The sequence below is a fragment of the Portunus trituberculatus genome, chromosome 28 (assembly GCF_017591435.1).
Source record: "Portunus trituberculatus isolate SZX2019 chromosome 28, ASM1759143v1, whole genome shotgun sequence".
Taxonomy (NCBI): domain Eukaryota; kingdom Metazoa; phylum Arthropoda; class Malacostraca; order Decapoda; family Portunidae; genus Portunus; species Portunus trituberculatus.
The window spans coordinates 6656436-6682482 of record NC_059282.1 but is presented as its reverse complement, the minus strand read 5'-3'; the positions used below and the strand labels follow the sequence as shown (position 1 = coordinate 6682482).

General features: G+C 39.1%; 3 protein-coding genes across 3 annotated transcripts; 2 read left to right on the top strand and 1 right to left on the bottom strand.

Moving 5' to 3' along the window:
* The first annotated feature begins 1466 nt into the window (after window positions 1-1466).
* On the top strand, window positions 1467-8291 carry LOC123510303 (decapping and exoribonuclease protein-like). Its single transcript, XM_045265306.1, has 9 exons — window positions 1467-1841; window positions 2427-2511; window positions 3052-3227; window positions 4804-4937; window positions 5068-5169; window positions 5881-6026; window positions 6203-6410; window positions 6584-6719; window positions 7138-8291. Exons 1-9 carry the CDS (start codon window positions 1554-1556, stop codon window positions 7354-7356), a joined length of 1494 nt encoding a protein of 497 aa, XP_045121241.1. The 5' UTR covers window positions 1467-1553; the 3' UTR covers window positions 7357-8291.
* A 1133-nt stretch (window positions 8292-9424) lies between these two features.
* LOC123510304 (decapping and exoribonuclease protein-like) lies at window positions 9425-16240 on the top strand. Its single transcript, XM_045265307.1, has 9 exons — window positions 9425-9591; window positions 11254-11326; window positions 11805-11980; window positions 12328-12461; window positions 12579-12680; window positions 13533-13651; window positions 13850-14057; window positions 14592-14727; window positions 15144-16240. The coding sequence occupies exons 1-9, from the start codon at window positions 9553-9555 to the stop codon at window positions 15351-15353; spliced, it is 1197 nt and encodes a 398-aa protein (XP_045121242.1). The 5' UTR covers window positions 9425-9552; the 3' UTR covers window positions 15354-16240.
* Window positions 16241-16244: 4 nt separating this feature from the next.
* LOC123510305 (sphingolipid delta(4)-desaturase DES1-like) lies at window positions 16245-25405 on the bottom strand. Its single transcript, XM_045265308.1, has 6 exons — window positions 25248-25405; window positions 22086-22262; window positions 21723-21862; window positions 20746-20962; window positions 20250-20458; window positions 16245-19875 (listed from the first exon to the last, which is right to left on the bottom strand). Exons 1-6 carry the CDS (start codon window positions 25327-25329, stop codon window positions 19729-19731), a joined length of 972 nt encoding a protein of 323 aa, XP_045121243.1. The 5' UTR covers window positions 25330-25405; the 3' UTR covers window positions 16245-19728.
* Between the last annotated feature and the right edge of the window lie 642 nt (window positions 25406-26047).

The following is a 26047-nucleotide window of genomic DNA, read 5'->3' as shown; positions in this document are numbered from 1 at the left end:
TTTCCTATTGATTCACAAACTACCAATTGATTAGCAAGAATTGTAAACACACTTCACCACACAGCGCCCAAATATTAAAATAGTCTACATAACCATGCCACAAACAGAAGGACTGCAGCATAAAACTTAATTGCATCACATCGTTACAGTACCATCATCTTTATTTAGACTACTATAATATGGAACTCCCTCTATCTATATGGCCAACAGATATAAAAGAAAAAATCGTAAGCGGTCTGAAAATATATGTAATGAATATTTGTAAGTGTTCACAGGAGACAGATGATTGGCGCCTATAAAAGTGGCGGTGGTGCTGCTGCCACACTCTTGGGGCTGCCTGAGTGAACACGTCAGTGGCCAGCTGAGCCGACAGCCTCCTGCCACTCATTAGTAAATAGTACGGCGTTTTAAAGGTTCTTTTCCTCACATTGATCACAAACTTTATAAAATTGAAGTTTATGTTGGGATATAAAGTGAATAATTTCAAGAAGAGCGTCTATATGTAATCTCACCGTAATTTCTCACTAATATGTGGACTATATTTGTACTGTTCCGCCCCCGGCTCAGTGTTAATTACCGACTAGGTAAACTGTTTGAATTGAGAGAGAGAGAGAGAGAGAGAGAGAGAGAGAGAGAGAGAGAGAGAGAGAGAGAGAGAGAGAGAGAGAGAGAGAGAGAGAGAGAGAGAGAGAGAGAGAGAGAGAGAGAGCGTAGTTCAAAGCGTGCGTCCCTCTCAATAAAGTCTCCCCTTTCTTCTCTACATTTTCTCTTGCAAATTCTTTCCACCTCCCTCCTATCTCCAGTCCTCCACACATTCCTACTGGCATCTGTTTTTCCTCAGTTTTCATAGCATTGTTTTCCATTACTCCAAGCTTTCTTCCTACCTCTCAGCAGGACTTTGTCAGTGTTACCTTCATGCACTTCGCAAGAACTTATGACTGCTCACATAATCTACTTATCAAGGAGACTGATTGTGCATGTCCCATCTACACTAAAAAAAATCAGGAACTTTTCACTAACCGATGGGACACACACACACACACACACACACACACACACAGTGAGTGAAGGTTATTTTAAAAGCCTTAGTGTTGCCAGATGTAAGGAATTTTCCGTTTTAAAGTAAGAAAAAAAGATGTACCGGGATATTCAATAGTGAAATACGTCGCCTAAAATATTTTAATTCGTACATTTTTCGTGATAATGTCAATGAGGGTAATAAACGTAATGAAGTCTGGTCGAGCTTAGTACTCGGTTTGGGCATGGAATTATTTAGCAGATAATCAGGGAAACGTTGCCTGGTGGACCTGTTCTCTAGCTGTCACCCCTTCCTATTGTATGGGATATACTGCACGCTTCAGAAATAAAAATGATGAAATCTACCATACATACGTGTTGTATGCCATCGTACTATAAAGCACACAGACGCGTCTTATACATGTGTAAGTAAATAAGTGCTGGCGAAGGGGAGCTGGTAGCTGGGAATACCAATAGTTTCCTGTTAGTGTTTTTCTCCCTCACAACCCTACTGTCCAAAAATTAATTTGCTACTGATGGTAACTGCTCACAAGGTGTCTTTCAAAGTGCATCAGACGATTACCTACCCTGACCTATATGACAAATCGGACAAACGTTTTATCACGCTTTTGAGAAGTTCAATTATATCTAAGAATATCACCAGTGGTACCCAGCGCACCTTTCCTCTGGTAAGGGTTGCAAGGACAGCTAGGTACGTTTCAGTACGTATCTCTGTGCAGTGTGCGGACATCGTGCGTTACTGCGTACAGCAAGGAACCCAGATAATGTCCTGGCGCCAGCAAAAGGAGACGGAGCCACTTGCGGTAAGGCAAGACTTTTTCCTGTGACTAAAGTTATGTTGCATCGCACTGACGCACCATTGGCATCTATCTGCTGTAGAGCGGGGCTTGTCTGGCACAACTTTTGCAGAGCCATCATGCCATGATTAAACAGATGGACTTTGCCGCTGATTCACCTGACGCAGTTGGCCTGTGTCGTGCGAAATCCTTAAAATAAGAGTTTGCCTTTTACACATGCGCATTCCAAGGCCACGTTAATTATGTAGGCCTGCATAGGATATTTTTCAGCCTGTAAAATTATTCAGTAACGACTTCGAAGCTTTTTTTGATAGGGATCAAACTTCAAAACCTCGTATGTTCCACCTGTGAAATAACGTGTGTACCTTGCGATGCCCATGCGTAGGTCAACGTAAACTCTCAGCTCAAGGTTTTCGCACGACACCGGGTCACCGGCCTACAGCCCACGTTATCGGGATCGGAATTATGTTGTATGCTGTCAGGATTAATTAGATAATCCAGTAAAAAGTTGTACCTGCATGTATAGGTACATCATCAAGTTACACTTTGTATCAAAGTATTAATGGTGTTGCCTCCCTGTTACTGTGGCAGAAAGGAGACAGCGCCTGGCGAGGTGATGGTTGTGAGGAACAGCGGGAAGCTGAGCGGCCTTTACAACTGCCAAAGTTGGTCGACGGTAAGTCGAAACCTGTAGTGATTACTATATATGGCACGTACTGTATAATTTAATGGAAAGACCGCGTTATGACTGACGAACGTGTACAGTACGTGTGGCGTGGAGCCGTGGACACACGTACCCCGCGGCAGGTAGTTGTACAGCTCTAGAAGCTGCCGTACTGCTTACGGTGTCTTACAGAAGGGTTCTTTCATGCAGGTGAAAAGTTTGGAGAAGTTAATTGTTTTAAAGACCCTATAACTTAAAAAGGTGTTGTCTGCATTTTTTTTTTTTTTTTTTTTTTGTGTGTGGGGGGAAAGGCGTGACTTTGATTTAAAAACGCTCAAATGCAGGATATGTCATATTTAGTTTAGACTACAATATTTACAAAATTGGTATGGTTTGAAAAGGTCATGTACTCTAAGCGATAATTTTCTACTTTGAACAACTTTGGAGCAGAACTCAATAATATGTCTTAACTAACCTTTTCAAAGTGGCCTTGAGAGTATGTTGAATGAGCCAGAACTGATTACTGTGGCTTGATTAAACACTCTTTTTCAGGAAATCACTTGATGGTTCGTTCCGCCAGTTTGTTTAAAGGTGGACCTCGCACTCTGGAGGTTCCGGAAGTGGTGGGCTTCTACTCTGTGGATAGTGAGAAGAAAGTCCACTTTGATGACTCAGCAATGTCTGTGCTCAGTGAAAAGTATATTCCCCAAGAAAATGAACGCATGAAGGCAAGTCATGAGGGTGATAACACAGCCATGTAGTGGCTCTGTACAGCTTATACTACTTAGAAGTGCTCCTGTGTGGTAAATATTACAGGTTCCATTACTGTTTGATAAGTTAAACTTTGCTAATTATTAAGGAAAATTTAAACTATGTAAAAGCACACTGATAATATTATCAGTGTGCTTTTACATAGTTTAAATATGCATATTGGACCACCATCCCAACAAATATGGGAAATAGCTTAGAGTAGGTGACACACACACACACACACACACACCCTGGTCCTCTGGCTTCTCAAGCCAGAGGACCGGGGTTCGATTCCCTGGCTGGGTGGAGATATTTGGGTGTGTCTCCTTTCACATGTAGCCCCTGTTCACCTAGCAGTGAGTAGGTACGGGATGTAAATCGAGGAGTTGTGACCTTGTTGTCCTGGTGTGTGGTGTGTGCCTGGTCTCAGGCCTATCCGAAGATCGGATCTGGCTATCTCGTCAGAGACTGCAACAGATCAAACAGTGAAACACACACACACACACACACACACACACACACACACACACACACACACACACACACACACACACACACTGAAGTTTTAATGTGTCTGAGGAACAATAAGAAGTTTAGTTTTCCTCATAGGACAGTGGACATTGGAATGGATTGAGTGAAAAGATTGTAACAGCAGAAAGTGTGCACAAATTCAAACAAAAGTTAGATAAAGGTAGATATGGAGACAGGTCACTATGAGCCTCACTTGAACCCTGTATATACAACTAGGTGAATACAACTACACACACACACACACACACAGAGCTGCACAAGTATACATAGGCCTCCCAACATCAAGGCACAATGACAGAATTCATTTACCTTGCTATAGTTTAACAGAACTGTCCTCTCTGCCTCATAGCCCCTAAAGGTGTTGTCATTCTAATGCTTTCATTATTGCTCTCCTCATTCATATTATCTCTAACCATTTTTTCTTTACTCCACGGTCATGTCATTTTTTTTTATTTTTTATTTATTTTTTTTTTTTTTTATATATACCATGTAACACTTTTTACACCATCCATGTTTCCCATTCATTTTTTTTATTTATTTATTTTTTTTTTTTATTTATTTTTTTTTTTTTTGTCTCTTAGCCTTATACAATTCTCACATCTGATACATTTTGTTTCTTCATAACTTATTGTTCTTCCATCCTATGCTGAATGTGCACAAACCCTCAATGTCCCCTGTGTTGTTTAGCTCATTTCATTGCCAGTTGTATGTACTTTTTAACTTCTTGAATCATTCATGCAAGCATATGCATTTGGTTATATGCAAGCTCTACTGCTCCTATATTCTATATTTCACATTCATACATTGCTATGGATGCATTCTAATACAATCTAATATATTTTTACACACTTTTTCCCTATCACATTTTCCTGCATTCACGATACCAATAATGATGATAATGAGTAGTAAGAACAGCAGCATCACTGATTTTTAACATTTGCTACAAGGAGACATGCAATACTTTATAAACAACTCCCATTCAGAGTTTCGGGAAGATGTTTGCTGAATTGTTTACATTCACAGGTGGAGCTGGACCTAAACAAGGGTAAGGACCAATATAGGGAATTTACAACATCAACGACTGACATTTTCAGACAATTTCTGCAATGGATTCTTAAGAACCAAAAGGAACTCACAGATGAAAACTCTCCCAACAAGTTAGTTATTTATATATTAAGGTTTCTCATATTGTGCATGTGATGGACGAACAGTTTCACAGATCTTACAGTAATTCTCTGCAAGTGGTGTTGAGAATATTCTAAGAGAATTTACTCTTTTGTACTGCAGACTGAAGGCTGACATTGTGGTTGCAAGAGTAATACTACAGAATATCATGGAGGCCCCTTACGCAAGCTCTGCCCAATTTTCAATGATACTATTTGCACAATAGTAAGTTGTTAGCCTCAGTCAACTAATCTCTCTCACCATTATTATAAGTGTATCAATATAAATTGGTTGATGCAAAAAATATAATTCAATGAAATAATGATATTAGTAGGATCTTATGTGCTAGTGCATCATTCACTTGTAAAGATAATGACCTTAGTACTCAAAACTGGGATCAGCTTTCTTTATCTTTTAGAAATACATTATATGGAAATAAAAAGAAGAAAAACAAGCTCAGTCTTTATAATTACAATTCTAACAAGATCATTAGGCTCTGATTCATAACTCTTGTTGAAATATCTTAGTCTTTCATAAAGCAAACAGTCCTATGTAGTGTGAGTGTTGCTAAATTAAAGTGAATCTGCACACAGGTCATCTAATTGTCAGCAGCTGACACACACTCTCTCTCTCTCTCTCTCTCTCTCTCTCTCTCTCTCTCTCTCTCTCTCTCTCTCTCTCTCTCTCTCTCTCTCTCTCTCTCTCTCTCTCTCTCTCTCTCTCTCTCTCTCTCTCTCTCTCTCTCTCTCTCTCTCTCTCTCTCTCTCTCTCTCTCTCTCATGATTATTAAGATATGTACTTTGTTTAGCTTGTAGATTGCAAAGCTAGTTGACTTTTATAAGTGCTTCTCTTCTTTTTTCATATTAATGTAAATGAAAAAAAATTCTTATGTCTTATTGACCATTTAACTTAGATATTCTGTGTGATCTCTATCAGTTTCAAGGGATCTATATACATTGATTACCCTACATATGGAGATGATGATGATGATTATGATGAAGAGGAAGAAGAATATGAAGAGATAGAGGTGGATCCTATCTTAGGAGTCTATGGTCACAAGTTTGAGCAGTACATGACAGGAGGTATGGATAGTAGTATTCTAGCCACTTATGTTTGATTTTATTGTCAGACATCTCTTACATCAGCATAGTAATAAGAATGTATGTTAAAAATTTTGGCACAAGAAAGGATAAATGAAATTTGTACCAGCATAAGAAATTATTCCAGCAAAGAAAAGAATGTACAATGTGTGTTTCAGGAGATCCTAATGAAGTTGTGCATTGCAATCGTCAGTTCCGCTGCGTCCTGAAACAACACCTAAATGAGATGACACTACTGCATCAAATTACCACTGATGCAATAGACCGATCCCGCCACCAAGATAACTTCAAAGATATGAGCAGCTTTGTGTCACTGAAGGCTTGCGTTGAACGTTTCAAGCCCAATAAAATAAGAAACTTCAGAAAGTAAGTGATCTGATTACAAGCACCATAGCCATTATATAGTGTAAGTATGCAATTATCATACCCATGATTTTTGATAGAACAAAGCTAATGTCAACAAGAAAGTATGTGTTATGTTTGAATGCCAGACTCAGCTATATAACAAGAAATAGTAACAGATATGCTGACCACTACAGATACACTCTCCGTGGATGGTGGAGTGAAAGCCAGCTGTCTGGCATCGCTAGGGTACTGAAGGGCACCAGAAGCCAAGATGGCATAGTGCACACACTGGAGATGCTGCAGGTAGCTGACTTACCAGACCTGGCAGGGGTAAGGTTACTTTATACACACGTCTTGCCTTGGCAGGGACTAGGCTGGACTCGAACAAGATAGTTTAGGCAGTACATAAGAGCACTGTCTATGTTGTGTATAACAATGAGTACAAGGGATGCGTTAGTTGATTGAAGGTTTCTCATGTGTCAATAACAATGTACAGTACAAGAAAGGAAAAAGAGTGTGGGACAAAATGTTGTAGGAATGGTACTGGGAAGTCTGAGTGTGACATGAATGATGGAAATAGAATTGACATCCCAAACCAGTCTGTTCATGTGGAGCTCCCTAGAGGAGAGCAAGGGATCACTGATAACAATATTGATGGTGATGTGATGATTAAAACTGCTCAATGAAGTAGACTGACAGTTAAGAGCATGTTTGCTTTGAGATTCTAACATATTTCTTAATTCTGCAGGGTGAGTGGGAACCGTCAGTCTGCATCAACTTTTTGGTCAAGTTCCTCAACTTTGTCAAGGAAAAGGTGCTTGCTGAACCAGACAGAGTGCATTGTTTTTATAGGCCACCTTCAGCAGGACACTGCTTCCTTCATTTATATGGACAAAAAGGGACAGAAATCCTTCCAGATTGGTATACTCAGCATCTTTTTGTCTCAGAAGAGGAAAATAATTATTGAGGTGGTGACGTGTAAACCTTCCAGCCATACATACTTTTCTCTGATACTGGCTGGTGTTTACCAGGGAGGAAGGTTGATGTCTTATGCTGTAGCAAAGGCTGTACATTTTCCACCATATATCTACATATTCTATCTAAGTCTGTTTAGCACTATAAAATATATTTCTGCAATTTATGACATGAATTTCCAATAGGTTAACTTTTAATGCATATGTTTGTGGAACAACTTTAAGTGCCTGCTCAATCAGAATTTGTTTTACCTAATTCCATATTAATATCATCTGCTAAAACTTGTACCTTTTCAATCAACTCATTCATTTTGCTTTTATTAATTTGACCAACATACTCACACTTTTTTTCAGTATTCCATTTTCCTGGCTTCTCATGTTTCAAAACTAGTTGGGTGTCAGAATTTCCATGAGTTTCTTTGCTTAGACATTTAAATCTAAATTTTGTGTGTAACCCACAATGTACATCCGACAATGCCGGATCAAAGTCAAGTACCTTAAATGTTTCTACCAGTTGCATTATAGATGGCTACTCTGAAAGGATGTTGTGAGGTCTACTATTATGTGTGGTGATCCATTGTTAAAGTTTCTCTTCATGGAGTGGTAATATTAAAACTTGAAATTCCTAAAATATCAATTGTATTTACATGCTTTTAATGTAGCTAGGGCTGTGATAGAATTAATCTCTCTCTCTCTCTCTCTCTCTCTCTCTCTCTCTCTCTCTCTCTCTCTCTCTCTCTCTCTCTCTCTCTCTCTCTCTCTCTCTCTCTCTCTCTCTCTCTCTCTCTCTCATATGTGTGATTCATGCAAGGCTCTGTGTAAGTCATGGTGATAGAAGATACCTGTCTGATGGATGCGACCTGAGCCAAGTAGTGGTGAAGACAATGCTGTGTCTTGTCCTTTGCATTTTTTATTTACTTATATATATATATATATATATATATATATATATATATATATATATATATATATATATATATATATATATATATATATATATATCTGTGAGGTGATTTAATTTATTTAAGTTTTGCCCTAATAATCTAAGCATAGGTTCAAAGTTTACTGGTGGTTTCTTCCATTGAAATAAAATGTTGGATAAGTGAATAAGAAAAATTAATAAATGAATATGCCATATGAAAAATTGTTTAATGTTTATCCTGATTCAGCTCTGAACAAACAAGGTGAGAAGAAAAGTTTGCAGTGTCATTTTGTTCTCTTGTTTCCCTAAATATGACCTGAAGTTTATGTAATGCGCGGAAATTATATACAATTAACATGTATAAATTTTCCCCGCTCACGACCCGCCCCCCACAAAAAAAAATAAATAAATAATAATAAGTATGAAGGAATATCAATGAAGTAGGCAGACACCAATATTTTAAAGTGATAAAAGAAGTTCCCTGATGAGCAGAGAAGGATAATGAGAGCAGTAAATGGACACATAAGTGACATGCATGTATATAATTTCATTAATATTTACGTTAATTCTCACGTTGATTCTAACAATTCTTCACTTATTTTATTGTAGATCTTTCATTACCTACGAAACACACACACACACACACACACACACACATCAGAAAGTGTACACAAATTTAAGGAAAGTTAGATAAATGTAGATAAGGAGACAGCTCACTATATGAGCCACGCTCGAACCCAGTAACATACAAGTAGGTAAATACACCTTTGTAAATTTACTATTCATCAGTCAGACAGAGAGATAATTGATGAAACCCTTCCTTCCTTCAGGAAATGTGTGGTTATTTTAAAGCCCCAAACGCAGATAAGTTTGCCACCTTCTCTTCCTATTCATATGTGGCAGTGACAGAACGGTGCAGACTCGTCGCTTACAGGTCTGAGTCACGAAGAACGGTAGTGTACAAAAAAGGTTACCAGTTAGGTATTTTAAACCTCCAGGAGCAAACTCCGAGTCTACTACAAAATGTACTTCATTAGAAAAAGTACCTACAAAGAACATGTCCTTCGCTGTAGTAAATACAAAAAAGATCCATAAGTCACCGAGACGACCATGCGTATTTAACGTGAGTGTGAGTCGCTTCCGTGAGCGCCCGGCAAGGCAGTGGCACTCAGGCACAGACGAGAGCTGCTGTGTCCTCAGTGTGACTGTGCTTAGTGTGCGCTTGGTGGTGCTCAGTGTTTCATCTTAAACTCTATCTCGTCGCAAGATGTCACGGAGGCAGTACCAGGGGTACAGCCGTCCCAGGGTAAGGCAAGATTTTTTTTTTTTTTTTCTAACTTGGTGTATTCAAGGTTGTGGTGATAGTGCGATGTTCACCAGTGCACTCTTGCCTGGCGCCTGCAGCCCGTGCATGGTAGGCATATCACACTAGTACATCGGCTCATTGATTAAAAGAAAATCATTTGCTTTTTAATGTATACAACTCCGAAGTTGCTTCATTACGCCAAATTATCCAGAGGGAGGGAGGGAGGGAGAAGGGCAGGCGGTGGACAAGCAAGCTAACAACGCAGATTGGGACGCGTCTCTAACGCGTCTAGGCAGCACCGCGACACCTCTGTATTGTATCTAGGTGTGGTATTGCCAAGGTAAATTTTCTTTTGGCGCAGACTTTTTCTTATATATATATATATATATATATATATATATATATATATATATATATATATATATATATATGAGAGAGAACACACACACACACACACACACACACCCACACCGTAGTAGTGTAGTGGTTAGCACGCTCGACTCACAATCGAGAGACCCGGGTTCGAGTCCCGGCGCGGCGAGGCAAATGGGCAAGCCTCTTAATGTGTGGCCCCTGTTCACCTAGCAGTAAATAGGTACGGGATGTAACTCGAGGGGTTGTGGCCTCGCTTTCCCGGTGTGTGGAGTGTGTTGTGGTTTCAGTCCTACCCGAAGATCGGTCTATGAGCTCTGAGCTCGCTCCGTAATGGGGAAGACTGGCTGGGTGACCAACAGACGACCGAGGAGGTGAATTACACACCTTGCCACCTATTTTAATCTTATCTCTCTTGGTCTTGAACAATAATTTGCCAGACATTTCACGACAGACTTATTGAAAAGATCAAATAGAAATAAATAGATAGCTTATCTCTGAGTGAAGATTGAGGGCGGTAGATAAAGTGGGCCTCTGACCGCAAACCGCACAGTACGTGAGAGAGAGAGAGAGAGAGAGAGAGAGAGAGAGAGAGAGAGAGAGAGAGAGAGAGAGAGAGACCAGCCAGTAAATAAAAGGCGAATTCTCTTGGTCTGTATATCAACAACAAACGAATTAACTGTCATCATAATGATAACAACAATAATGATGTTTTTATTATTATTATTATTATTATTATTATTATTATTATTATTATTATTATTACAGGAGGAGACGAAAAGAAACTCCTCCAACTTGTCTGAATATTTTATTATTATTATTATTATTATTATTATTATTATTATTATTATTATTATTATTTACTACTACTACTACTACTACTACTACTACTACTACTACTATGGTTTATCATTGCAGTCTTTTTTTTATATATATTAGTTGATAAAATGAGCTAAAGTAGTTTAAAGCTATTAACTACTAATGTTTGGTGTAGCAGGATTATGATGCGTCAAGACTCAAGACGTGTGACTAATGAGCCCCGTTCCGCTCAGCTGCACTGGCATCCTGTGGCACCCTGCGCCAAGACGGTATCGTTCTGTGCGCGATGCCTCGGGGTGCTGCGCGGGTGGTCGTTATGGTGGCTGAGGAATGTGATGTGTCCGCCGGCAGTGTGGCAAAGGCATGAATGTGTGTGTGTGTGTGTGTGTGTGTGTGTGTGTGTCCAATTTTGTGGTATTATTGTTCTCAACGAATTAAACAATTAGGCCACCTACGATTTTTTGTTTGCAGGGCAGCTGGCGAGGAAGGCGTGGTTCATGGCGTGGTGTTGAAGCTGACCAGCCTGAGACTGAGTTGGTTGATGGTAAGTATGTGATAATTAATACTATGACGCAAGCAACAGACCTACGTATTTTTTTCTTACAGAGGTAATATTTTGAAACTTCCATGGAAATACCACTTGGTAGGGAGTATTGCAGTGAGAGCACAAGTCCCCATAGAAGACTTGCATCTCACCGCTTTTTGTAGGTTGACCACTTGCCACCTTATTGGAGGACTTCACACACAGAGAGCCATGAGAGGCACCAAAACTGCGAACTGAACCCTTGACACCATCTGGGCAAGCCTCACCAAAGTATCATCTTCACGACATCATAGAATACATCCATTTGGGATGAGCATGAACAGGCTACACGTGTACAGCACCACAGACAATGGGACAAAAAACAATTTCAATTCCAGGATAATTTTTGTGACCTTTATATCTAAAGGCAATATTTTTTTTACATTGAGAATACCTGAGATAAGGCAGAAGGCAATCATGTAATATTTGTTCTTTTCAGGAAATCACTTGATGGTTCGATCTACCGGTTTGTACCAAGGTGGTCCCCGCAGCCTCGGGGTCCCCAATGTGCTGGGCTCCTACACTATAGATAGTGAACTTAAAGTTCAGTTTAATGACTCTATGATGTCTGTGCTCAGTAAAGAGTACATTCCCCAAGACAATGAGTGCTTGCAGGCAAGTCTCAGTAGCAACACAGTGGCACTATTTGGGATGCAGATGCATACCCATTTCTTTAGTAATGTATTAAAAAATATGTGTGTAGTAAATTTATTAAAAGTTGTAACTAATGAGAAATTAAATCTTGCACCATTAAATTACGTACTGTCGATTGTCTATTGAGCTGGATTCCTTGGATTTAGAAGTGGATCAAACCAGACTGACTCAGCTTTTTCCCTCAGACTTCAACAAAACTCAAAGTTGCTGCAAGAACTAGAATTTGAAGTAATTCCCTCTCTTATACCAAAATGTAAAAATCCCATTCAAAATATGGGTTAGCTGTGCTGAAATTTTCACATTTTCAGGTGGAACTAGACCTCAATAGAGGCTGGCACCGGGTTAATGGTTATACAGGGACAACAGCCGAGACTTACAGGCAATTGCTGCAATGGATTCTTAAGAACCAGAAGAGACTGAAAGCTGAAGACTCTTCCAACAAGTTAGCTTTCTATGTACTACTGCAAAATATTTCATAATATTCATATCAATAAATACAGCTTCACAACCCATACAGTAGTTGAAAACACTGAAAGCATTCCTTCCTCTTATTCCACAGGCTGCTAGCTGACTTTGTGTGCTCAAGGGGAGTACTGAAAAACATCATGCTAGCCCCATATGCAGGTTTTGTGAATATGGACATAGCAGTACTTGCCCAATGGTAAGTTAATAGTCTGAATCTAATAAGTTCTGTCAGCATAACTGCACATATATCTAGTGATGTAGCATGATAATGTGACAAAAAATAAATGCAGTATGTGCAGCTTTGAATGTGCAATTACATATAGGGAGGCAGTGGTATATTGGATAAGGTGGTGAGCTTGGGATCAGGCAGACGTCCACGCGTCAGTTCAAATCCCACCACTTACCGCTTTGAAGCTATGCCATTTGTTGAGTGGTTTAAAGTTATCTACTTGTCACCATGATACCCAGGTTCTAGGTGGTTACACCAAAGATGTGCTTGGGTGGTGATATGGGCCCTAATATGGGTACCACTATAAATAAAATTGCCTAATGGGCAGAAGCTTAACAGCGCTTCCCACACATACTCTTCAAGCATGCCTACAGGCACTATAAGCCATAATATTAAAAGAAAAAAAAATGTATATGACCACCATGAGACAGCCTCTCTGGTACCAAGTTGTGCAGAAGGCAATGTAAGGCATTGTATGGATTGACCAACACAGGCCACTATATTTAGCTTAACAAACTCAACTCAGGGTCAATCCACATAATGCTCAACTCAGAGAGACTGGTTTCTTGTAGTGGGTCTTGCTACTGTCTTGTACCAGGTCCTTCATAATCAAGTCTTTGGTCGAGGTTTCATTAATTATTTGGTCATTTCTGTTTAGAAAGCCTCTCCTTTCACAAGGGGATATGTGGAAATACCATGGCAGAGGACTGATGTTCTTATTCTTCCTTGTGCTCAGTCCTAGCCAATTGAGTGTCAGATGAGGTATTATATGTGTCACTGTCTCTAAACGTAATCTTTCTCTGTGACCTTTACTATCAGTTTCAAGGGGACAATATACTTGACATATCAGCATGAGGCTCAGGAAGATCAGAAGGACAAGGAAAAAAGTAGCCTCCTTGAAATCTACGGCCACAAGTTTGAACAATACATGAGAGGAGGTATGGGTATCTTGTCAGTGATGTATTTTCTTTTCAAATATCGATCTTTGCTTCATAATAACTGAATTGTACTCTGATGATATATGCAAGGTATATTCCAAAGAGAAAAAGAGTAAAAGCATGTGAGTAGTATGTGAATGGGGTGATGAAGATAAATGTTACATTGTTGGTAACCAATGGATGTGGTGTGTGTTTCAGGAGATCCTGACCAAGTTCTGGAATGCAACTGCCAGTTCCGTTGTGTAGTTAAACAACACGTGAATGAGCTCAGCCTCATGTACTCTATGAACACACATGGAACAGACCAGGCTCACCACAAAGAAAACTTCACAGACATGAGTAGCTTTGTGTTGCTGAGGGCCCTCAAGGAATGCACTGAGCCATTTAAACAAAGGAACTACAGAAGGTAGGTATTCTGATCATGAACAATTTAGTGTAAGTTAACAACTAAACATCTGTTTCTTGACCTAGCAAAGTTAGGTCTTTAATTCAAAGATGTATAGTTTTTGGACCCTGGGTTTTCAAATAAACCAAGACTATTTACCTGCTGCCTGTATGAAAGAATTTCCCCATTGCAGTAACCACAGCAGAGAACACTCCATTTATTCTTGCTCTTGTATTTTTCTTCTTGCCTGCTGTATGTATGTAATTGTTCTCCCATCCCTTCCTGTCTTACATTCCATTCCCTGAAAGGCATCTTCTTGCAAGCACTCCCATCTATTGTACTCATACAGGCTCCCTCCATGTTGTTTTTCCTTTCACAGATAAATTATCTTAGGATGCTACATTTGATCATACCTAAGTAATCACCACCTTTCATATATCTATAGGGAGAGGTGAAAGTGCTTCTGCCATCTTCATGCCATTTTATAATTTCCTTTTTCTTGTATTTCTATCTCTAGTACAATTTCCCATAAATTCATAAAAAATAATTCTTCAGGTTCACTCTCTGTAAATGGTGGAGTGAAAGCCAGCTGTCTGGCATCCCCCGGGTGCTGAAGGGCACCAGGAGCCAAGATGGCATAGTGCACACACTGGAGATGCTTCAGGCAGCTGACTTACCAGACCTGGCAGAGGTAAGGTTACTTTATACACACGTCTTACCTTTGCAGGGACTAGGCTAGACTAGAACAAGATAGTTTAGGCAGTACATAAGAGTACTGTCTATGTTATGTACAACAATGAGTACAGGGGATGTGTGAGATGAGAGGGTTTCTGGTGTGAGAATAGCAATGGTAAAGAGTGAAAGGGGAAAAGGAGTGTGGAATAAAATGCTGGAGGAGTGGTAATGGGAAGTCAAAGTATGACAGGAACGATGGAAATGGAATTGACATCCCAGAAGCATTCTGTTTGTGTGGAGCTCCCTAGAGGAAAGCGAGGGATCACTGAAGATGACAATGTTGATGGTGATGCGGTAATGATGAAAACTGTTCACTAAAGTCTGACAGAGCATGTTTGCTTTAAGATTCTAACATATTTCTTAATGCTACAGGGTGAATGGGAACCATCAGTCTGCATCAACTTCTTGGCCAAGTTCCTCAACTTTGTCAAGGAAAAGGTGCTCACTGAACCAGACCAAATCCACTGTTTTGAGAGGTCAGCCTCTGCTGGAAAATACTTTCTTCACTACCATGCAAATGAAACAAGCATCCTTCCCAAGTGGTATACCCAGCTTCTCTTTGCCCCTGAAGAAGAACAGTGATTAAGGTTGTCATGGATGGTCTTATCTAAAATTTTTTTTTAGAAAGGATGTTAAAAATGATTATACTCATTAGTTTTATCAGCTCAGGAATAAAATGAAGAAAGCAGAATGTGGCACACTGACATCATATTGTACAGAAGACTATTATCCCACAAAAACTCAATGATCATCCCCTAGCATGGCATTATATTATCTTGTAGGCATGCTGTTTTACAAAATCTCTCCATTCTGCTTCTGAGTTGATGAAAAGTCATGCAAAGTTGTTAAAATAGATAAAAGTTCATGATATGTGATGGCAGAAAAAGTTTTTGAAGTACGAGACATCTTACCACTATCCAGTACTAATGAAAAGTGGCAAATAGATATTAGGAGGGAAAGAAAACCTTAGGTAAGAATTTGAGCAGATTAATTATTGAAAGAAGGTGAATGGAGATGCAAATGCTGAGGTGGTTTATTGAGGCCTGCAAAAAGGAGTGCTGGCTGTGGCTTTGACAGGAAGTTGGATGAAAATAGTGAAATTTGTGAAGAAAGTATATTTGGTGGGTAGAAGGTATTAAAAAAAAAAAAAGCAATAAAAAAAAAAAAAAAGAGCTACATGCAAAACACAATAAAGATAATCAAAACAAATGAGAAATATAAGAGAACCTTTAGAAGGTAAAAAAAAAAAAATTAAATGTAATGTATGTAAAGAGTAAAGTTTATGCTGCATTTATTGAACTTGGGAAATCACACGACCATATTGGTAGAATGGCAGAGTGACACACTGACGTGAAGATGTAAGCCTTTTTTTTTTTTTTTTTGTTCCTTCCTTTATGTGCATGTAAAAAAATATAAATAAATGTCATTTTTAAACAATACCATCAGATCAATAAAGTTAGTAAAACCAATCTGTTAATTTGACAATATATTTCTTCAAAACATTTGCTTGAAATTGGTCTTATATTAATTTATTATAACCTATTTCCTGCTAAGCAGGAAAGCTGTGAGAAGAATTAAAGGCAGCAGCAGACCATTTCAGAGAAAACAGAATTGTGTGATATGATCATAAAAGCCTACCAAATGCGTCTTTACCACAGAGAAGCACACAGCAACATTTTGGTCCTTAGTGGGTGGCTGCACAGGACTGACTACCTTGGACCTCATTTCCCAATATCTTGGCTATGCATTTTCAGATCCATTATTGTGACGAGTTTCAGTAAGTTTCTTTTAACTTTCCATTGTTTGCAAGGTGTGCATACATCCCTCTGGGGGAGTATTATGATACCATTACATCTACAGTATCCTCAAAACATGTAGCAGCCATACCATTCTGATAATGGTTAATGCAACAGCCAATTAAGTTTCCACAAGTCAATCCTTTTCCATTCAATCCTAGCCTGCTTGTCTCAAAAGATAAATAGAAAACAGAAAAATAACGGCACAGGGGAGAGAAACTGAAATGGAAAATGCCTGAACACATATGTGTCCAAAGTATTAAATGTCTGCCTACATTGCCATAGTGCAACATTTTTTGTGTGTGCAACCACTAATACTACTTTCCACCCTGCAATATGTTGGTCGGTGATATAATAAGGGATAGTTTACTTATAGTCTTAGTGTTTTATTGCTATCAATAAGATTTATGTTAAAATATGAACACCTGCAAACCCAAATACCTTTAGCACCACCGAAACTATTATGTCAACCCTCAAGTAAAATTTAAACTGAGATCATTTTATACTTGCTCCTTTTGTGGGAGTCTCTCCCAGAAGATATACTCTACTACATACTGTATGAACTCATTTTTATGTATGTGCAAATCACATAGTACCTGCGTAAGAGTGCAAGTTCTCATTCGGAAACAAAAATTTTAGACACATCACAAGTTTTTTAATGACCTTGGGGTCAATCTAGACAAATAATTGAGTTTGCTGACTTGTAAGCATAATAGCTTTTTATTAGGAGACAAGTAAGGCACTGGTACAGGGAAGAAGAGTAGAGAAAAAAAAAAAACTGCAGGTCCAGGTGTGTGCACAAAGGACATGTAAGATGAGTCAACACAGTAGTAATATGGATGTTACTGTATAAGATAATCTGTCTCACTTTATTACGAAAAATTAACAGATGAATAAGACACCTTAAACACAAAGAAAAACAAATGAACACTTTCTTCTAATTTTTTTTTTTTTTGTAATTATGGGAACAAGATTATAATAGATTGTAAAAAAAAATGTTGATAAATGAACAGGCACAGAGCTGATAATCAATTATGATTAAACCATGAGAATGTATGTTGTCATATTGAGAGAGAGAGAGAGAGAGAGAGAGAGAGAGAGAGTTAATATAATTTAAAATAAAATATTGATACTGAAACTGATGAGCTTTCTAAAACACTTCATATCAAAACACTATGCCTGGCAATCATGTCCATAAACCTTAGCAACACAAAAACTAGACAAAAGTCCACATCAGCACAGGTAAAGTGAAAACCTTGAGACTCGGTACACAGCTGGCACAGTTCTGCAGCCTCACTTCCTTGAGGCTGTCTAATTACTCTTAAAACATTTTCATCAATACATATCTCTGTTATAAAATCAAGAAAATGCCATCCATGTGCAACAAATTGGCATACGAGAAAGCCTGGCAAATGTTTCAGCTCTCACACAAGTTAACAATTGGACAAACATGCCTTAAAACCTTAGCCAGACCTATTAGTGCACCATTAACATTGAGTATTTAAGACTTTGATCTGGAAGCCTTGGGGTGACAATATGAGAGGCTTAACCTAAGTCAACCTATCACAGCAGACTGTTCCCACCTGGAATAATGGAACAGATCAAATCAATATCAGCAGGTTACTCCTTCATCACTGTACTCAACCCAACACTGTGGGGAGCACATGGATGCAGTCCTTGTACAATTTCTTCACAGCAGTTTGGTCTTCTTACCCACAGGTGGGCGCAATAACGGAATAATTTACCACAATAAACGATAGAAAGATAATGATAACCTTGTCAGCGATAACCAATAATCGATGACTGGTGACAAGTTAGGAGAAAACAGCAATGTGGTCTTCTCCATCATACTTACACCCATTTGATGGATAAACAACAGCAACAACCAGAAACACCCCTTTGCCTATTACAGAATGGCCAACCTAACATGCAGACAAAAGGACACCAACTTCTGCATTAGATTAACAGTTTCACAAATCTATTTTGTCTAAACATTTTTAATGATAGAATCATATAATCTCTCATTACATAAATTCTGACCCAAAACTGAGTATCTGGAATCTCTGAGAAAAGTTTTCTTAAATTTAAAAAGCATAGAAAAATCCACAAAAACTCTTATTCCACACAGTAGCAAGATCCCAATACTATTTACAACCTTCTCCAATGTAAACCCTGATGCCACTTAGGAACACTTATGTCTCATCCACCACATGCTTAAGGTGACTTCCTCACCAACAACAGGTTAAAAGTTTCAATTTCATGAGAGAACTACAAAACTTTCATTTCTCCTCATGAGTGGTTTTGTGCTATCATATTAATGGGTCACTGGCAGTTGATCTAATACTGTCAACGTTGAGGTCAACAGGCCCATTACACCCTTACATGTGGTAGCTAATGTACAAGGTATTCCTATGTCTATTGCTGCAGTATTATGCCTGAAGAATGACGCAGAAGGAAGCAATCGGTATCATGCCACATATCAAGTATCAAAATACGTTCAATTAATGCAAGTTAGTGCTCTTACTATTACCAGCTTTCCATTTCTATCAATAGGCTGAGTGTTCTTAAGGACAAATTATTTAGGCTGAAGTCCTATTATGTAACAAACAGTAAGAGGAAGAACTTGCTCTAAATTATCTACATCCTTAGTAAGAAAGGCAACACTGAAGGAATGGTGATGAGGGAGTGATCCAACCTTTCCCTCATCAACCATTCACTGGTATCACAATCTAACTCACATGTAGAGAATCAACCCAAGCAGTAATCATGTAGCAACAGAAAACATCTTTGATCTACTGCTACAAAATCACCACCTAAGGTTATAATCATCAGGATACAACACGGGCTATTGAGATTCCTTTCCTTGATCATTTAATACAAAAAAACTGTTGCTGAACATTGCTGAGCATCACAAAATTATGCAATATCTCACTAAATGGAAAAATGATTAGCTTGCTTGCCCAGACACTCAGAATGAGGTTCCATTGGTCTCCTCCCAATACAGTACTATGACCGAGGAGGAGACATTCGTAACTCATACAACCAGAAATGTGAGCATCATGAACCCTAACCACCAAAAGATATATGCCAACTTTATACCAAATTTGGCAGACAACACTCCACCCTGTGACTCACCCAACATACATTAGTTTGTCATCTCATTACTCTTCCTTGAGTAAACCTGCATGCTTCCTCTTGATCCTTGCATAGGGACCAATGGCAGGGTCAGTGATGAAGTCATAGATTACCTTCACCCACGACTCATGGCGGGGCAGGTGGTCATAGTATTCTGGTGCCATCTCCCGCACCTGTTGTGTGGAGAGAAGCCAGATAATGTGAGGAGGTGTGGCTGAGCAATGAGTGATGTTAGGTGGAAAAGCATCACTTGCAGAGTATTAGGAAGGGAGAACTGGACCCATGACTAGATTTGACATTACCCATAGATTGGCATTTTGGAATGTTTTGCTATCTATTTCCAACATGCTACAGAGGACAATGTTATGATTTTCAAAAGTGTTCTCAAGGCTCTTGTGATAGTTTAACAACAATACTGCATCATTAGGAAGAATTAAACACCTGACATCACAAATAATCATCTCTGTGTCTATGCTAATATAACCCTGATGTGCAGAGTTCTTCAAAGTAAGGGCCATAAATGCAACAGTCCCCAGAACCTCCATACCTTTGGCAGTCTGCTCCCAGGGACATAGGGGAAGTCGTGGTGCTCATTGTGATAACCCACATTGAAGGTGACATAATTGAGAGGCCCATAATAACTGTATGTCTCGAAACCTTTGTGGAACATATAATGCTCAGAGATGAAGTGTCCAGCCACTGGGTGGAGTCCCATAGCCAGCAAGGATCCCCCAGCCAGATAGAATATCCCCTTTCCTAAAGGAACAAAGGGAAAAGTTGCTGAATGCGAAGCTTGGTATTAGATTCTCCAAACCTTTTCTTGCCTTTTATGTATTAAGTCAACAAGGATACAAACATTCAAACTATAGACTGAATCCTTTAAGATTTGGCTTTCTCTCAATATTCAACATCCTGAAGACAAAACGGACATGCACATTAACAAAGATAAAAAAGAGCCACACTGGTCACACTGGCAATGCTAAAACACTAAATATATTCAACAATCTTAAGGCAAAAGATAATAGACAAGACAACATACACACCTCCAAAATAATAAAACACCAAGAAGTTGCAGGTGAGTTGGATAATGTTGTTGACGATTTCCAGGAGTGTGGGAGTCTTGGGGTAGGTGATAACAGGTCTCAGGGCATAAAACAGTGGCTGCAGACTCATCCAGATCAGCTTCCCAAAAGTGGTGCAGAACAGTCGTGCCTCCAGGCTGGTAGGGATGTCAGTGTCCAGCTTCTCATCTCCTTGGAACTGCAGGATGGGCAGAGGAACTTGGCAATGTAAAGTATATTCTATTTATGGTAAATCCAATCCTTAATGTGGCTTCACCAACATGACAGTCAGTCACCTAAACTCAACCCTATGAAAATTGTGACTCTGGTACTGGAAGCATTAATCACTGACCCACTAGAAAAGGTCATGAAAGACAATGTGGAGAGATATACAGCACCAAAAGGCAGAGAACAGCACACATTTAGTTTATCTAATTCATAAACCAGCAATTCTTAGCCAATGGTGGCCAGTATACCCTGTTTGTATTAATTCTGTACAAAATTATATTGATGCATATAAATCAACCCCCAAACTGGAGTTAATAAAGTAGCAAATACAATATTATACCTTCAACAATGTAGCTCAGGCAACAAAGCAATCACTTCCCCATGGGTGCCATTCATTGATAGTAGTGAACATCTCGAAACACCCTAACATCTCAGTCAGAGCTACATCATGATTCAGGTAAAACAAACGGAACATAAAAACAACTGTCTCACTCCAAGATAATGTTCACATCATAATCTGATACTTCCCAGCCCAAACTACTAAAATCAAAGTGAAAGAAGAAGCAAAGATCAGCAAGTGAAATGCAACTCACAAATATTATAAAAGAAACCATTTTAATGCAGTGACCAATATACGTACCACAAAATGGAACACAAAAGAATGTAGTACTACAATTTCTTCACAGATCATATCTTATTAACATACCAAATCACCAAAGACGTTTACTTACTTTGTGATGCTCCAAGTGGTACCCTTTGAATGACACTGAGAAAGGCAATGCAATGGGAAGGTTTGCAAATATCCCGAGGAAACGGTTGGAGAGTGGCTTGGAGTGTCCAAAGGCAAGGTTGTGAGAGATCTCATGGATGGCTGTAAAGAACAATTTTTCAGACAACACTCTTTTACATCAGACTTGAGTAAAGACAACGAATACAAGGACTAAATGGGCAAAAGTATATCAAAATCATGGTGGAAACATAAAAAAAAAAAAAATAAATAAATAAAAAAATTGAAGACAAAAACTCAAGGATGGGTAAGAAGAGAACGGTAAAAACGAGGATGAGAGCAGAGTCCCATCAGCACACAGACTCACCCAGCATGAGGGAGTGGTTGATGGTGCCGCCAATGCAGTACGCCAAGAGGAAAACCCACAGCCAGGGCAGGTCCTTTACCACAAAAAGGGACAGTAATTGGAAGCTCACCAAGCCCAGTACCCACCACTTCAAGTTGGAGTCATTGCCAAATAGTTCCTTGATCTCTGGGTGTTTCTCTGTGAGGTTAAAGACACTCTCATCAGTTCCTTGCACATATTTATCAGAATATAATGAAGTGCAATTCTGTTTTCTTTTCTTGATAAGTTCTATGATAAAAGGAGCACGACAGATAATGGCAGCTTTCACCATAACCTTGATACACTTGACCACTGTACACAGAATATATTACTCTGTGTAGGTGTAGAATATTTCTTTTTCTGATCTACGAACTTAAAGAATAAATAAACAAAATAAATATTGGTATGGGAAGACTACACCTTACCACCTCATTGGGGATAAAAGTTACAGGATTGACCATCAACAACTGATAAGATAAACTGTAGTATCAGATAAGACAATATTGGACAGAAAACTTGCAAAAACTATGAAACAAAGAGGACAAAATGTACAGGAGAGGAGGACAGCATGAAGAGAGAGAGAGAGAGAGAGAGAGAGAGAGAGAGAGAGAGAGAGAGAGAGAGAGAGAGAGAGAGAGAGAGAGAGAGAGAGAGAGAGAGAGAGAGATTGATTGATGTCTTTATTGGCCTTTAACTTTTTTTTTAAGTATATTTACAGAAGATGGATATAACAGCATTAATCAGGCCAGGTATGTTAAGCCGAGGCTTTTACAGAGAGAGAGAGAGAGAGAGAGAGAGAGAGAGAGAGAGAGAGAGAGAGAGAGAGAGAGAGAGAGAGAGAGAGAGAGAGAGAGAGAGAGAGAGAGAGAGAGAGAGAGAGAGAGAGAGAGAATGCCACATTTCATTATCTTGGTTTGAACTACCTACTCAAGAGCATTATGTGATTGAGAGTATTAGGTCATAGTATTTCATCAATTAAACACCTGCTATGTACATTATCGAAAGAGGGAGGAAGAGAGAAAAAAGAGGGTCATTCTGTAATCCATCATTCATTTTCACAGCAGCTGTAATTTCACACCACAGATGCTAATTATGGCTGGAATATTCAAGCTTTTTCAATTCCCCAATAGGCTTTGGAGTGCTAGAATAAGCTATGAGGATTTATATTAGACACCATATTTAGAAATGCTTTGCTCTCTCATCACCACTATTTTCAAAAGCTACAGAGATGACTAGCCAGGTTCTCAAGACTGCTTCTACTATTAATAATGGATAAATACTTTTGCCTTTCCCTAGAACTGTAAAACGCATCTTCATAAATCTATGTAGCTTCAAGTAGAGACTTGAGAGCAGTGAAGATACAGCAGGGAAGTATTTTAGAATATTGATCAAAATGAGAACACTACAGTCTTAAAGATTCCTAAGAGACCCAAACAATTCTAACTGAGGGTTCTCTACAACAGACATCACTCATTCACAACACGGCTTCCTCAACATAATGAACTAATGCTGACCCCATGAATGCCAAAAGTTAGACAAGGATGTGCATGCTGCCAGTCCAGTCCAGGGATACAAAAGGTGGTTATGATACAGTCAAAGCCACTAACCTTGACTTGTAGAATAAGATTACCACATTCCTAATACTCAAATTGAAATGCCAAATGTATTTGAATAACTAGCCATATAACTTGACTCCATTTAAGAAGGAGGTTTCAAGACATTTAATTTATCCTGTTCTTTTGGCTAACTCTCTTGGACATGCAAGGGGACTGGCAACTAAGCGGGCCCTTTATTTTATTTCACTCTTTACATTGCCCTCGGCCAGCTTTCCCCTCTTATATAAAAACAAAAAAGCAGAAAGCAAAGCAAAATACAGTATGCCTATATTTAATAAATAATTCCTATGCCGAGTCTGAAAGTACTGTAACACAATGCCAGTGCTCAAGGTAGATCTGGTGATAAGCCTCTCCTCTGAACATCTGCACAGCACCCTAAATAAACCTGCCTTAAGACTATCAGCTAGGTGAGTACATCAGGTGAGCAGTGTTTGAAAGATAAGCCAATTGACAGAAGGCTAAGTATCGAACAAGCTCTAGCCAAGACTACACTGCTTCTGGTACTCAAGTCTTCCCAAGGCTCATGGTTCTGACTCATTCAAGGTAATAAATATAACTTCCCTAGAATTCAATGGTGTAATTCCTATCACTACACTGGTGACTGATGCAGGAACACAACATAGTATTGTACAAGTAACACATATGGAAGGGAAAAACAACAAACACAAAATATACAGAGATGGAGAAAAATCATTGCCATACAGATTTTTTTTTCTTTTATGTAAGAGGCCAATATGTTCCTCATATATGAAGGTGAAGAATTAATACAAATCCACTACTGCCTTACCTGTTTCCCTCTTACATATACATAAAAAAAAAAAAAAAATCACCTGAACTTAATGAGATAGGCACGGAAAGTTCTATAATGGTAGATGACAAATGCAGGCTTTCAAGAGACACCGCATTGGCCGTGTTAAATATAATAAGCCTGGTCATCTAAACAGCTTATGTAAGACAGCTGCAGTGCCTGTAACTCCATCCCTACACCTACACACCCACGCCCCACATGGATACACCACCACATGCGGAAAAAACAAGCCCGTGTGAAATCAGGAGAAATAAAAGTAAGCGGTGTGCATCTGTTTGGTAAAATATCAAAGCTTTCTATCAGTCTGCCTCCCTCCATGTCTCCCACTCCCTGACACCCGCCGAGTGACGTAATCTGTATTTACCGCCGCCACACCCACACTCCCCCTACACACTACCTCTCTTCCAGCTATAAGGACTTGAATATTACGTTCCTCATCACGTGATATATAAGTTTTATATTTTTAATCTCCTTCCCACAGCACTGCCCGCCATAATCCTCACCTCCCAAGCTCCTCTGTGCCCTTCCGTGTGTTGTGAATGCTTCTATAATTGTACCAAGCTTTTTTTTTATATATATATACATAAATATAGTATTTCTTGTTAATTTAGACCGCTAGGCAACAACATCACTTCCTTTTCTCCCCGCCTCCACCTCTCCCTCCCCCAACCGGCACTTCAGAGGGCATGATAAGAAAGCACTATATAGATTTGTTCTTACTTAGTATTTCCTTCCTTCTAGAGGCGTGAGGCTCAGCTGTGTAGGACCACTCAAAGTCCGTCCTTGACACGTGTTGCCCCATTATTGGTGTGAGTGTTGAGCGATACGTCCCCACCAAACAACGTCTCGACCAACACTGAGTCCCTGACGTCTGATGATCATGGCTTTGATGCACGTACTCCATCCCCCACCTTCTCCCTTCTCCCTTCCTCCCCCTCCATCTCTCTGTTGATTTTTGTCTTCTTTTATAACGGGAGAAATTCATAGCTTCCTTCTCTCCTTTCTCTCTCTCTCTCCTGACTATTTCTTGCCTCCATTACTAACAGGAAATACTCAGTGCTGTATATTGTGTCAAAATGGCTTCCTACACCGCACGTATTTTTGTGCAAACTATATATACATTGTTGTTTCATCCTTCCCTTTCTGACCTCAATACTCCTAATCATTTTGTTCTACTAACCTGAAGGAATGAGAAAATGAGCTTAATATCTTCACACTGCCTTCACAGCATATCTGAGAAAATGGGAAGGATTATATTATTGTATTTTCCGCCCATGTTTTCAATCTTCATCAAATTAAATAATGGAATCAGCCTGCGTTGACTTCTATAATCACATGGCATATCCTCACACGGTTCACCTTGGCAACAAAGAATTCATTGTCTGGTTTATTAATTCTTTCAAAATGATAAGGTTTATGATAATTCAGCGGGTTTTCCTGTAATAATCAAAGGAAATGCTTCGAAATGGATTTTTTTTTCTTTTGTAAACACCGATTCCATGCACCATCTCCACTCGGTT

Bases quoted from the DNA above. Each gene is read 5' to 3' on its own strand.
- LOC123510304 (XM_045265307.1), top strand. From the start codon at position 9,553: ATGTCACGGAGGCAGTACCAGGGGTACAGCCGTCCCAGG. The intron at 11,327-11,804 runs GTAAGTATGTGA...TGTTCTTTTCAG, and splicing joins TGAGACTGAGTTGGTTGATG to GAAATCACTTGATGGTTCGA. The intron at 13,652-13,849 runs GTATGGGTATCT...TGTGTGTTTCAG, and splicing joins TGAACAATACATGAGAGGAG to GAGATCCTGACCAAGTTCTG.
- LOC123510303 (XM_045265306.1), top strand. From the start codon at position 1,554: ATGGTAACTGCTCACAAGGTGTCTTTCAAAGTGCATCAGACGATTACC. The intron at 5,170-5,880 runs GTAAGTTGTTAG...GATCTCTATCAG, and splicing joins ATGATACTATTTGCACAATA to TTTCAAGGGATCTATATACA. The intron at 6,027-6,202 runs GTATGGATAGTA...TGTGTGTTTCAG, and splicing joins TGAGCAGTACATGACAGGAG to GAGATCCTAATGAAGTTGTG.
- LOC123510305 (XM_045265308.1), bottom strand. From the start codon at position 25,329: ATGGGGCAACACGTGTCAAGGACGGACTTTGAGTGGTCCTACACAGCT. The intron at 21,863-22,085 runs GTGAGTCTGTGT...TGTTCTTTACAG, and splicing joins CAACCACTCCCTCATGCTGG to CCATCCATGAGATCTCTCAC. The intron at 19,876-20,249 runs GTATGGAGGTTC...TCCACACAACAG, and splicing joins CTGGGAGCAGACTGCCAAAG to GTGCGGGAGATGGCACCAGA.